This window comes from Dipodomys spectabilis, unplaced genomic scaffold (genome assembly GCF_019054845.1).
Source record: "Dipodomys spectabilis isolate Male_0828 unplaced genomic scaffold, ASM1905484v1 ptg000053l, whole genome shotgun sequence".
Classification (NCBI taxonomy): Eukaryota; Metazoa; Chordata; class Mammalia; order Rodentia; family Heteromyidae; genus Dipodomys; species Dipodomys spectabilis.
The window spans coordinates 6,115,883-6,130,690 of NW_024870730.1; the positions used below are offsets into that span (position 1 = coordinate 6,115,883).

General features: G+C 36.7%; 1 protein-coding gene across 1 annotated transcript in view; it reads right to left on the minus strand.

Moving 5' to 3' along the window:
- Positions 1-7,867: 7,867 nt before the first annotated feature.
- The window catches only part of Klhl32 (kelch like family member 32), a 144,588-nt gene continuing 137,647 nt past the window's right edge, over positions 7,868-14,808 (minus strand). Inside the window, exon 10 of the mRNA XM_042679572.1 lies at positions 7,868-9,310. Coding sequence (XP_042535506.1) covers positions 9,149-9,310 — 162 coding nt within the window. The 3' untranslated portion in view covers positions 7,868-9,148. The remainder of the gene's footprint in view (positions 9,311-14,808) is intronic.

Here is a 14,808-nt window from a genome sequence, read left to right on the forward strand (position 1 = left end):
TTAAATATAATTTCTGTATTAATGTACTGTGTTTTTTGTTTGTTTCCTTACTGCCCTATTTTATTATTGTTTTGTGAAGGAGCAGGGATTGTTAGGGGATGGAACAGTTTGTTTTCCTTTGGTATACTGTGTATAAGACAAGTTGATCAGTAAAAAAATCCTTGCAAATGCACTTCACTGTCAGGAATAGACTGAATCTAACCATCAAATTATACCAGTCATATATGTTAAGTATTTTAACTTATACTAACTGTGCTTGTGTTTAGGTTTTAAGAATTTCCAGGTCTTTTCTTGACTCATACTTTGTTTGAGTTGTCAATACTATAGGTATACCAGTAGGAAAAAATACAGAGCTTGTAAGGAAACAGAATAAATAGTATACTGGAAACATCTTAAGATTGCTACTAATGAAGTCTAAGAAGTCAGGTGATCTTTCTCTTTCTCATATAATTTAATATCTTAAATGCTTACCAGAACCTGTTTGATTTCCTTTATCAGCTAGTTTCTTAGCTTTTTAACTGTCTCAGGTTGTATATTTTACCAATTGGGACTTGACCTTTTCTATGGTAAGCACTATTTGGTAGAAAGAGTTTTGGTCCTAGTGTTGGGAACCCAGAGATCCAAAACCCAGCTTCATTTTATCTTGAGATTAGTTAACCTTTCTGAGTCTGGTTCCTTTATAGAGAAAAGACAAGAATAATCCTTAGCAATCAGTGTACTCCATGTGAAAATGTTAGCCTATATGCTGTTGAGAGGTATATAGACATGATTTTTATATTCTTCCATGTAAAAGTAAATAATACCTCTCACTTTGTTTCTTGTTTAATGACAGATCTTAGATAAATGATCAAGGTGTTTTCTTAAGTGTCCTATTTCAATTTTGAAATGATTAGTTTCTTTCTTGAGATTGTAGTCTTTACCATAGCTCCACTATTCCTTCAAGAAAATATTTTGACTACTTTCTGGTTCAATAATTTCTAGATTTGAAAAAGTATTTTTTTTATATCCAAAAAATAGGGTCTGGCGATTTAGGTCAGTGGAAGAGCACTTGTCTGGCAAGTGCAAGGCCCTGATTTTGGTCCTCAGCTCTGCAAAAAAAAAAAAAAAAAAGTATCTCCCAAATAAAAAAGAGGCGGAGGGGTATAGCTCACTAGTAGAGGGCTTGTGTAGCATATAACCCTGGCCCCTACAGGGAAGGAAAGGGGGCGGGGGAGGAGGGAGGGAGGGAGGGGGGAAGGAAGGAAGGAAGGACTGCAAATCACCAGTCTCTTCTAATGGTAATCTGTGAATTCCAAAGGTATATTTGTCATTTTCATAAGACAAATGACATGCCCACATGGACATATACACCCTGCCATTGTACAAATGGAATAAAAGTTTCTTTAAAGCTGCTTAAACTTCACAGCAATGGATTTATTTTCATTATGATAGTGACTTATTAAGTTACTAATTAATTGCTTTGCAACTTTCAACAGTTAACAGTTTTGTTTCTTTAAGCCTTTAAATAAGTGTTTAATTGGTTGGGACTCTTGACAATGAAGGCCCTGGGTTTAGTCCCCAACACCAAAAATGAATTAAATAACTAAAGTTATTGAATTTAAAGTTATGTGTTTTGTACACATACCTATAATTTATTTTTCTTCAAGAGAGATATTAGAACCTTGGTTCTCAGAGTATGAAACTCGTAATGGGAAAGAAGAGCTGCTGCAAAATCATGCATTCAGACATAGTTTTGTAAATACTAAAAAAATTCCATTTATGCTTTAAAATCAGCAACAAAAAATTATATAACATTTTTTTATCTTTGTGCATAGGTAAATCAAAGCTCAATTCATTTTTTGCAAACTCTTCGCTGATTCTTCACTTACTACTCAAGTCTTCCCATCCTCCTCTATTCCAAGTCTTTACCTTGTGCTTGTTTCTATGATATCCATGTCTTCTTAATGCCCTCTTAATTTCTAAGACCACTTCCTCTCATTGTAATTTAATCCATTCTTTTGATGTCCAGTCTGGGGATGTGTTTTCATTTCTCTTGCTGTCAACTTCTCTGTACTATTTGCATTTTCCCCTATCTTCAGAGTCCTTCCTGCCTTACACACCATGTCTTGAGAGCAGCCTCAGGGTCTTCTTTCCTGTCCCCAATAGTCACGTCATGTATGGTCCTTCACTACTCTGTCTCAGTATTCTTTTAGTAACAAATGAATTACACTAGCCCAGAATTTGTTTGTCATATGTATTTTTCATGCTCGTTTCTCTCCTGACCTCTCTGTTTGGATCTTCCTAAAGTCTCAGAGCAGTATGACAGCTCTCCATATTGCCTACTATTACAAACGAGGGCCTACTTTCATTTTCTACTCTACTCCCCAAGTTACTTAACTCTAAAATTTCAGAGGCTTCAGAGACATCTTAGCTTTTTTAGTATTTTACTTAACACCATTTTCAGTTGTTTAGTTATACAGATTCTTGAGCTTGTGAGCTTTATGTTTTCTTGCTTGTTTTGTAATGAGTGCCATCTAAACTTTTTTCTGTTAGGCACAGTAACCAGTATATTAATGCTCCTAAAGTATTACTTTCATTCTTTGTTTTCTGTTTCAGAATCTCCATTAACTCCCCATTGTTTTGACTCTGACATTCAAACCCTCCAATGTGGAGACTATATCAACTGGACTTTCCCTTTTCCTGCTTTTTTCCAAGCACAAGACTCTGTCTGCTCTCTCTGAATACCATGTTCATTCCACACTCTGCCTCATTCATGTCGCCAGCTTGAAATGCAGTTCCTTACCCAAAAATTAAAACGCCATTTCATTTGAATAGAAACTCAAGACATTTACATAGAAAAATAGACACTTTGGCTATGGGAGTATTTTAGCCAAATGACATCTGTAAGATATCAAGATGTTAAGTGTGAAGGACTACAGAATGATGAAAGTAGTTATTAGACATTAAGATTTAGTTTTGATTTGCATTTCAGTTGAATTAGAAGGTTTCTGTGGGTAACGTAAACATGGGGAGGCTCCTCTGCAAAAACCATTCAGTGTTGAATTCATTTGCATTGGGAGAATTTCATAGTTTAAAACTTCTCTGTCTTTACCTATCCCTATTGTATTATCTTTTCTTCTTAAGCCCATAATGATGTTCCAGTCTGGAATGGACTACGCTTATGCCAGTGAGCCCATAAGATTATAATAGAGCTAAAAAGTTCCTACTGCTGCTGCTATAGGTGTTGAAACCTCATAGCAGAGCTTATGACTCACATGGTTGCGGTGATGCTGTTATTTGCTAGTCTTAAAATGTAAAGCACATACAACTCCATGTTAATTCAACTGGCTCACTGCATGTTACTTGGTAATGATGAATACAGATAATAAATGTTTATGAATTTATTATTATTGCCATTTTAGAATATACCCCCATGATTTAAAAAAAAAAATTACCAGCTAGGTGCTGGTGGCTCATGCCTGTAATCCTAGCTACTCAGGTGGCTGAGATTTGAGAATTGAAGTTTGGGACCAGTCTAGGCAGGAAAGTGCATGAGACTCTTATCTGCAATTGACCACCAAAAAGGTAGAAGTAGCGTTGTGGCTCAAGTGTTAAAAGTGCCAACACTGAGTAAATAAAGGACAGCATCTAGCCCCTGAGTTCAAGCCCAAGTTACCAGCACTAAAACAGGTGTCAACAATGTCAGGATATTCCAGCAGCATTACCATGTTGCACCAAGAACCCTCCTGAATTTGTATAAGTAAATTTTTGTGTTTACTGAAGTACAAATTCCTCAGAAGTGCCTCTCTGTCATTGAATGGTAACTGCATTTGACGTTTCCTACCTGGGTATTTATTTAAAAGTGTATTATTTGTAAGGGTCAAGCTCGGTGGATTTTTATTACCCTTATCTTCCATTCTTTCTCACAACTTTGGGAATTTTTGTTGTTTGGTTTGGTTTGGTTTGTATCTTGAGACCTAATCCTGCTCTAAGGCTCGGGTGTCTTCCTGCCTCAGCCTAAGTGTTGGGGTACAAACATGCTCCACTACACCTGGCTTTGCAAGTTTGTAAAAGCTACTTTATTCTTTAGAAATTACATGGGGGCTATTCCCATGTGCACAAATAGGCTTTTTGTGTCTTTTGGCTTTTCTTTTCTTTCTTTCTTTCTTTCTTTCTTTCTTTCTTTCTTTCTTTTTTTCTTTCTTTCTTTCTTTCTTTCTTTCTTTCTTTCTTTCTTCTTTCTTTCTTCTTTCTTTCTTTCTTTCTTTTTCTTTCTTTCTTTCTTTCTTTCTTTGTTCTTTCTTTCTTCTTTTTTTCTTTTATTAAGCTAGGACCATGTTATGTAGTCCAGGCTAGCCTTGCATTGAGTGTGCTGTCCATCTGCTTCAGCCCAGTGCTGAAATGATGGGCACATTCCACTCTGCCACCTGTCACTGGATTTTTTATGTTTATTACTATGTATTGTATGGAAATTTGACAAGCTTCCTAAATCCTGTTATCAATAGCACTCTCCTCTTGCCTCCACTTCTTAGAGTTGAAAATACTTCCTTGTCAAGCAACAGTATCATATGCCCGTATAAGTAGCATGCTTTGGAGAAAATATAGTCTGAGGTTTGATTTTGAGCTTGTTAGGCCGATATTGTACTTCTTCAGCCTTGCTCCCAACACATTACGCTTTTGTTATACATCTCATAACTGGGATTAAAGATATGAACCACCATACCCAGCTTGTACTTTGATATAAGGGCTCAGATAACTCTTGACTTGTTTGACTTCAGACCATGATTTTCTGATCTTCTCCCATATAGATAGGATTATAAGCCTGAGTCACTCATATGACTTACTTTTTGTTAAAACAATTGGTCCAGGAAGCTAGCAAAGTAAAGTATTCTTTCCCATGTTTAATTAGATATAAGACTTGCAATTTCAGTTTGATAACATGTATAATTAGATAACCAAATCCTGTACTAAGTGATTGTGATTATTTCCTACTTCCTAGAATCTTTATTGTGATGATTGCCAATTTATTGCATGTTCTGAACATTGCTATTTTATGCTGTTTATAAGTTATTTGTGCATATGATAAAGATTAAAGATATATATATAGAAAATTTTAGATATATATTTTAATTATATTGTATCCATGATTATGCAGTTTTCTTTTTATAATAAGTCCACTATTTGAAAACTAAAATAAAAATGAGTTATGTCACATGGAGCAATAATCGTCAGACTTATTCCTATTGATTATATGCTTTGTGATCAAACAAGAATGTTTCAGGGAAGGATATGACATAAGGAAAACACAATGAGAAAAGTACCATCGATGCTGTAATTGTAACCTAATGTCGAGTCATCTTTAAAGATTTAAGGGATTTTAGTGTATATTACATTTGTATTAGTTTACATAGTTTTGTCGCCTCGATTTTGCCCTCTATAGCAAGAATACTCTGCTGCCAGGTGCCGGTGGCTCACACCTGTAATCCTAGCTACTCAGGAGTCTGAGATCTGAGGATTTGGGTTTGAAGCCAGTGCGGGCAGGAAAGGCTGTGAGACTCTTACCTCCAATCAACCAGCAAAAGTTAAAAAGAAAAAATTATAAAGAAGCCAGACGTGGAGCTGTGGTTCAAGTAGTAGAGTGCTAGTGTTGATGTCCAGGCCCTGAGTTCAAGCCCCAGGAATAGCACCACACACACACACAAAAGTAATACTCTGCTAAGATATATGTGATATGTGACCCCTCACCTGTTGTGGGAATTATGTTCCAGAGACCCTAGAATAGGTGAGAACCTGCAAAGTAGTAGTAGTAGACAGTTGTTCCTCGCTATATTGCGGTTCACTTACTGCTACTTCATGGATTTTCACCTGTCAGGGCCTCTGGAACATAAGTGAGGGATCACTGTTTGCAGGGGGTTTTTTTGTTTGTTTGTAGGTCATGGGGCCTAAACTCTGGGCTCAAGGCTAGCACTCTTATCATTGATCCACAGCACCACTTCTGGCTTTTTCTGCGTATATAGTGCTGAGAAATCGAACCCAGGGCCTCATGCATGCAAGGCAAGCACTCTACCACTAAACTACCTTCCCAGCTCCACTATTTATAGTTTTTTAAAAAACTGAAAAAAACCCTGCAGTATGGGGCTGGGAAGGTAGCTCAGTGGTAGAGTGCTTGCCTTGCATGCATGAGGGGCTGGGCTCGATTTCTCAGTACCACATAAGCAGAAAAGGCCGGAAGTAGCACTGTGGCTAAAGTGGTAGTGCTACCTTTGAGCTAAAGAGCTGAGGGACAGCACCCAGGCATTAGTATATGTCTTTATGTCCCAATACATGATTTAATCGATTATTTTTCTCTTATTATTGATAATTTTGAGAAAAGGGATCTAATTGTAAGTGACCTTTGTTTCCTTTTCTTTTTAAGGAAGAAATGTTATACTTGAACCCAGGCATGCTTGGCATATAAGTGCTCTACCACTGGAGCCACACACCCTTGGCCCTTTTGCTTTTTGAGATAGAGCTTCCTAACTGTCTAGATAGGCCTCTAATTTTCAGTCCTCCTATCTCTATCTCCTGATGCCACTAGGTCAGAATATTGTCTTTCTGAGGCTATTCTGGCTGTAGCTATACAGGATGTGTTTGAACTCCATGCAAAAGTTCTTAAATCCCGAGTTCTGTTCTTTAATACCAGTGAATAATACCTTATAAAACTCACCAAGGTGGGACTTTATAATATATACTAATTTAAATGAATACTTTAAAAAATTGTACAGAAATAAGGTAATCTTAGGCATACTCTAATCAGGCAAGCTTATTTTTAGGACATTTCCTTTTCATTGTGTGTGTGAGAGTTTTGGGGAGAAAAATGGACTTTAATGGTTTAACAAGGAAAAACTGCTGGAGGGAAAACTCATGTGCCAAATGGGAAATTTAGAAAAATTGAAATATTGTTCAGATCTTCCTTAGGATTTCTGAAATGGGGCTGGGAAGGTAGAGCGCTTGCCTTGCATGCATGAGGCCCTGGGTTCGATTCCTCAGCACCACATAAGCAAAAAGAAAAAAGCCGGAAGTGGCACTGTGGCTCAAGTGGTAGAGTGCTAGCCTTGAGCTGAAGAGCTGAGGGACAGCGCCCAGGCCCAGAGTTCAAGCCCCACAACCGGACTAAAAAAAAAAAAAAGATTTCTGAAATGCAATGTCTGTTTTCTGACACAAGTCACTTAAATTGCAATTCAGATAGCTTATATAAACAAAGTAGCTATTAACAGCTTCAAAGTAGCTATTAACAGCTTAAGTATCAGTTACCAATATCTGTTCTGAACTATCCAAATACTGTCATGCTTTTTATCTAAATTCTTGCTCTTTTTAAAATTTGCTTTTTTTCTCCCTATGCTTTAAGTATTGTAAAACAGTATACAAAACTAGGAATTCTGTGTTTAAGATAATAAGATTTAGCCGGGTGCTGGTGGCTCACGCCTGTAATCCTAGCTACTCAGGAGGTTGAGATCTGAGGATCGCTGTTCAAAGCCAGCCCAGGCAGGAGAGACAGTGAGACTCCTATCTCCAATAAAACCACCAGAAAACCGGAAGTGGCGCTGTAGCTCAAGTGGTACAGCGCTCCCCTTGAGCTGAAGAGCTGAGGGACAGCGCCCAGGCCCAGAGTTCAAACCCCACGACCGACCAAAAAAAAAAAAAAAAAAGATAATAAGATTTTCTTGAAGGCAGAGACTGGAGGATTATGAGTTTGAGACTAGCCTGGGCTACATAGCAAAGCTCTGTCTCAAAACAATGCATTTTTCATTCATATTTAACAACTGAGAACAGTTACGTGGCTAAAAATGACAGTTTCCTAGAAAAAAAAATGTATTGATCAATGATTAAGATTATAAGAGTCAAGTCAGAATAAAGTCTTCCTTTTAATAAAGATGACCTCAAATCCTGGTGAGAAGAAACTCAGGTCACATAGAATTTATGTTCAAATGTGATTATTACATTGTTTTATTTATTTTTGTTATACACAAAACAGACCCAAAAACTTAGCCCATAAAGGAATTGGTATGCATTATTGAAGGTGGTAGTAATAAAATGTGTTGCTACAAGTGAACCATCCCACAAGTCCTCCTGATTGACATCTCCTTAAAACAAGTGGAAACTTCATTAGAATGCCAATTCTAGGTTCAAATTTATGTCAAAGCACTTGATGGTATCATATTTAGTACAACTAGTCTTTTTTAGCTTTAAAATGTTGTACTTAACTACACGACTTGTAAAATGTAAAGGAGTTCCTGTTTGAGGCATGGATTGTATGGGTGGGGATATCTTTGGTGTTGGTAAATACCCTTCTTCCTAGTGAATAAAAACAGGTCTCATGTGATTTTAAAAGTCATTATCCCATACTACACTATTCTAGGATCTATGTAGTCATTTTTAAACTTAAAAATCATGTCCTGATTAAGTTACATGGCTCCCAGCACAGCAAAACACCTTAAATTTGCATAACTTTTTCCCCCTTAGCCATAGCTTCAGAGCTTGCCTGATCTTCTAAACATTCTTTTGAATTAATAGGGAAATCAGTTATTACCATCTCTAACAGGTGGGAGAAATGGAACACTATATAAAGTTCTTACCTAAGGTCAAAATAACCAAGGTGGAAAGATCTAGATATTTCAATTTCTAGTATACATATCATCTTGAATAAAAGTACCTAAAAATTTGTAACATCATAATGTTGAATATCTACTGAGCTGGACTTCATGTTAAGTTTTGAAAAGAAAATTTACAAGCCAATGTTTAACCTAGTAAAGGGAGCAAGTACAAAAGATTTTAAGGTAACTAATGCATGAAAAAAAATGCCTTAGCTGTGTCATGTCCTAGACAGTGCTGATTGGGAACATGTACAAAGAATATTGAAAGACCCATGAAAAAACAATGTACTATTCAGTTGGCACTAAGCTACACCACAATAAAAGTCAAACATATTTTTACTTTATGTTGACATACACAGAGAAAAGTTCCCAATAATGTACTTTAGAAAATTGTTTTGCTACTTTTTATCTGAAATTGAAGACCCATGAAAGAAGACAAGGAAGCATTGAGCACTGAGGAGTTTCAAGTCCACTATCTGGAAGTCAAACTTGATTTTTCCTCCATCGGTGATGGTTACTAACAGAGCACTGGCTTTTCAGATGGTACCAATTCTGTGATGAGGCACTTGAAGAGTTTGAAGGTTGGGGCATGTGAAATATGGGGCTGGAAGGAAGCATGCTGCTATTCCATTGGAAGCAAAAGGTAGTGTAGGCCCATAGAATACTTCTTCCTTGCCTTCTCTGCTTACATCTAGAACCTACAAAGCAAGAACAACAGGTGGCTACTTACAACAATGCTGTATGTATCTGTCAGGACATCTGGACTTAAACTCCGTGTGCCATCATCCCCAACCCTTTTGGGGAATTGTTTTTCTTGCTAAAATAATCCCAGAAATGTTTACTCACAATCAAGCTTAAGAACAGTGGTGAAAACGATAGCATTATCCTTAGTCAAATTTCCTTAGACTGGCTAAGTAACACTCAAACTAGTTTATAGGTAGCATCTTTACACTTGTTTTCAAGTCCTTGCCCTTAAGATAAAGAAAACAAAACCTTGTAAGTTTGTTGTGAAAACTGGTGAACTGTAGCTGAGCACCTGTTTCATACATAGAATAACAAAGTAGCTTCAATATTTGTTCATTTTATTCTGGAAACTTATACCCCCTCCCTTTCCAATTAAATCTAGAGTTACAACTTTTCTTGTATGTGTCTCTTGTTAATCTGTGCCCACTATCACCCGATTTAATCTAGCTTAGTGTTTCTGCAGATACGATGCTCTCATCCCTTGCATCAAATCCATCAGGTTTTTAAAGTCCTCAGTTGTTTCAGTATCATGACTTTACTTCATTTAAAACCTTTCCTCCCTTGGACTGATGATTTAAAAAATAAATACAAGGTATCTTTGACATCCTGTTGATAGTGGGCATTGGTTGCTTTTCTCCACTTGCGTCCTGATAATAGGTGTTCTCCAGCCATGGATCTTCAATGTTTTCGTCCATTCACATCTTCATCTGTTCCTGGTATGATAACCCCTTAATAACACTTTAGCTATGGTTAATACATTGTTTGAGATGAAAGGAGCCTTGGAAAATTGGAAGTCCAACCTAATGGGGAAGGGGTGTGTGTGACTAAATCCTAGAACAAAAGATCATCAATCTTTTAGCTGTTTTTCTCCCCCAAATGAATTTTACTTCTCCCAATCCATTTACAAATCTGCCCTATCACTACTAATTTAGAATATCTCTTTCACACTAAGTATAAACTGTTCCATTCAGTAATTTGTGCATCTTTTTGCAGTATCACATCTACAGTTGTTTTGAATACCTCCCCATTTTCTTGATTATTATACATTTGTTCTTGAGAAACTCAAGATAAGTATGACAAGTATCACTTGCCTTCTCGATAAGATAAAGGGAAGTTTCAGTGGGATTTTGATTAGTATTTCAACAAATTTCAAAAGTAGAGAACATGTAGTATTTATCATATTATCTTCTATTTACAAGGAAGAAAGCCAGTAGATACACAGATTAAAAAATAAGTAACTTACAGTAACTTGACTGGTAAAGTTTCCCAATATTTGAGGCTCAAGGAGGCAACCCCAAAAAAGCAAGATTATAAAATCCCTCAACAATATCCCTTCCCCTAAAATGGTCCATTCTTAAAAGGTAAAATGACAGTGAGGTAATCATCCAGAGAGCTTTTGTCTGGGTTCATGGGCCAACTGAGACTGCAAATGTTAAGCAGATGTAATGTATTTAATCTGCAAGGGGAAAATGAGGCTTTGGCAGTTTTTCTCCAAAATACTCCCCTGTAAACTGGCAGAAAGAAGGCGTCTGGGAGAAGGCGATGCCAGACTGGCAGCATATCCTCCAGCCACAAGGAACACATAGTAAGTGAAGAGAATAGTCGAAGTGATCTGGAAACAGACTTATCACTTGCACACTAAGACAGCTGCTCCCTTGTATTGTACTTGTCATCCATGGCACACCAAGATTTATTTCCTGTGCCAGGCATTTGCTTACGTACTCACAAATAAGAAACGAGCACCTTCACTTTGTAGAAATCTGTTTCTAGTATATCTATCCATAAGTCTCTGTCTAACAAGTCCAGAGCTCAATCTGCAAACAAGTACTAACAAGAACATCTAGCTTTCTCTCTTGTTGGATCTCCTTGTGGTGAATCAGGGAATCAAAGTAGTAGCCAGAAATGAAATGAATATCTTCTCTGCATCCTACATGCTTCTTCCCCAGGGGCCAAAAATCTCACAAGTGACGACTAAATGAACTTGAACTAGGGTCCTGAACATCCATCTAATGAGACAGGCTATTGGCTGGTATTTTCACGGGGGGAATAAAAGAATTTTAGTCCTTCTGGATATTAACAGAACGATCTCTGAGCTATTTGAGAGTAACCTCCATTAATCAGCCTGAGATGAATAGTTTATAGGTTAACCTTGGGTTGAAGATTATATGGATTAGTAATTTATGACACAAAAATTTAAACTTTGATCATTTGAGTGTGCCTGTGGTTTTTGCCATTGTGCTATACTTTTCAGTGTGCACTCTCTCTCTCTCATGAGCCTTTTCTCCAGATCACTATTCCAGTCTTCCACTAGCTTACCTCCCTATTGGATATTCTTCCAGCAATAGCAAAGAAGTGTCTTGCTTTTGAACATGGAACTAATCTCTCCAACCATCAATATATTATGCTGAATGCCCCAAAAGAATTGATCTGTAGCCAACCATAAAACAAATTTCAGCTTTAGTACAGAAAGAATCCTATCATCAGCAACCAGTTGTCAATAACTAAAAATTCAAAAACATGATATATGGAAGGTCTGTTAATTGTGACAATTTTTATTCCAAATATCTCTTAAGTGACAACCATATGGTAATATGGGCACATTTTCTGTTAATAATAAAGGCTAAATTTTTTTTATCAAATTTATCTGTGCTTTATAGAACCATATGCTAGCCTCTAGGGAATAAACAGGATTTGCTTGATTTTGTTTAGCAAAAAGCAACAGAATTACCCATAATGATGAGTTTTTAAGCACACACACACACACACACACATATATATATATACATATACATATGTATGAATATTTTATTGCAAGTCTCAGGAGAAATTTATGCCACTAATAACAGGAATTAACTTTTTTTTTTTCCAGTTGTGGTGCTTGAACTCAGGGCCTGGGCACTATCCCTGAGCTGCTTTTGCCCAAGGCTAGCACTCTACCACTTGAACCACAGTGCCACTTCCAGCCTTTTCTATTTATGTGGTACTGAGGAATGAAACCCAGGGCTTCATGCATGCTAGGCAAGCACTCTACCACCAAGCCATATTCCCAGCCCCTAGCTTTAAAATGAAAATTAAAAAAAAAAATACTCTTTCGAATACCAAATTTGGAAGAAGCGTTTAAATATTTCAGTGGCCTCGGGTACCATTCTAGGCCACTTCATCTCTTGAAGGTAACCTATTTTGCTTGAGAACAGACATTAACAACATAGTGTATTTAGTTATTGATCCATCATGGGAAAAGTTTTCTTGGGGGGAGGGGAAGGCAAATTATGAGATTCTGATGTTTTGTTGTTAATTTTCTTGTGTCTTACATGCATACTTTCAAGACTATTCCAAAACAGGAGATGTGGAAAAAGCTTTAAATTATGGCAGCCTGTGGTCTCCTAAATCTGCTATGTATGCCAAGATCATTATAAAATTAAGTTATAACTAACTTTTGTTCTGTTCCTTAAACTAATCCAATAAGAAAATGAATGGAAATGCACCATAAATACTTAAAATTTGCAAGGTAATGATAAGTAAGTTCCAACTTACTTCCATTGGCAAGCAGTCAAATGAGGTTTCCAAAGGCACTTAGGAAATGGGGTTCCACCACTACAGAGCAGAGCTATCTGTTGACCAGTTCAATGTTTTAGCAATTCTGAAAAGTGAAAATTAGAAGAAACCTAAAAGACTGAAAACTGCCACATGGATGCTTGGATGAAGACAGACGCCATTCTTGAGGTGAAAACAGCAGGCACATTTGTTGAGATCCAAAAGATATGGATAAGCTGTTCTGCGAAATATGCCTTAAGTAACTCCTTTAAAATTATGATGCTTTGTATGTGTGTCTGATAATTTTTTTGTTATCACTTCCTCATTCGTTCACATCGTTTGTTTTTTCTACTTTGAGTTTATTTTTAAATCATTTTGTAAATTTGTTACGCTGCATTTATCTTGTAATCGTTGCTAGTTATTGATTTATTGCTTTCATTGTCACACAATTCTGGGACTTTTTTTAACACTCCATCATGACTTCTTTAATCCTTAGCTTATATGGTGTTTTATTATCTCAAGATTACAGGGGTACATTTTGGTGAGGTCAGATTAATGGCATTGTATTAGAGGTGCATAATACTAATTTTTGAAATTTATTAAAGTTTCCTTAGTGATTGTTTATTATCAAAGTGTTCCAGGTATGCTATGAAAATATATTCTAATTATTAAATCTGGGAATCTCATCCATGTGGCTGCCTTTTAATTATGTTTTTTATGTCTTTCCTGTGCTGCTGACTTTTTTTTCTATTGGATGTGTATTAGATAGATATTTAAATCCTTAAAATTGGCAAACAGCTCAAGAAGAAAAAAAGATAACATTATGAATACAGGGAAATATAAGCCATATGGGTACAGGGAAATACAACTAAACACAACAATTAAGTACTGGCAATAAAGAAAACTAAAGGACTTTAACAAATAAGTACCTTTGGTGTATATCATATATACGATATGCATATCATATATAGGCTATGTATATGCTACATGTTATATATCATATACATGGTGTGAATATCATAGATATGCCATGAAATTATACATCTTTCTCTCTCTCTATATATATATATCTTATGAAATGTTACTGAAGAATCAAACTCCTGAAAAATATTGAAGTTGTTGAAACTTCCTGTAGGCTGACGGTATGTCCAAGGAGTAACAGAAGCTACCTAGCCAACATGGGGCTCTAAATTCCAACATCAATATCATCCTTCACCCCTTTTCTCCTCTGTCTCCCCCAAAAAAGAAGAAAGGAGAATCAGCTAGCGTGATAATATGTGCCTATAATCCCAGCACTTTGGGGATTAAGGCAGGAGTACTGCAAGTTGAGGCCAACCTGAGCTACTAGAGAGACTATCTCATTCCCCCCAACCCCCACTCCCAAATACCTCTCATATAATAAGAGTTGTTAAAAGAGCACACTTTTCTTGATAGCAGAAGAAAGGTCATAGCTAAAAATCAATTTTTTATCAGAGATTATGTAACTGAAAAACTTAAAGAATTATAAAACAGTAATACACAAAGATGCATGAAGTATTAATCAGTGAAGTCTGCTGCATCTGTGAACAGCCCAGCTGACACCTGCTGCCCTGGGCTTCTCCCACACTCATATACAGATGTGCCAGGGCTACTGTCTGAGACAGACTGTCCCTTCCACACCAGCCATGACCGCCCCTGCTCATAGACTGCCCAAGACAAGAACACCATTGTAGGTGGCATTTATGGAAATGAACACGTTGCAATGAAGAGGAGACAATTGTAGTTTTCAGAGTTTGAATGGCTATTACCAAAACTTTCTGGATTTTTTTTTGATCTGTCACAAAAGGTAAGTCATCCCACTTTCCCTGTTTCCAGTATATGATTCACATTTTTTTTAATCTTTAAAAAAAATTGTTATTGTAGAGGTGATAGACGGAGG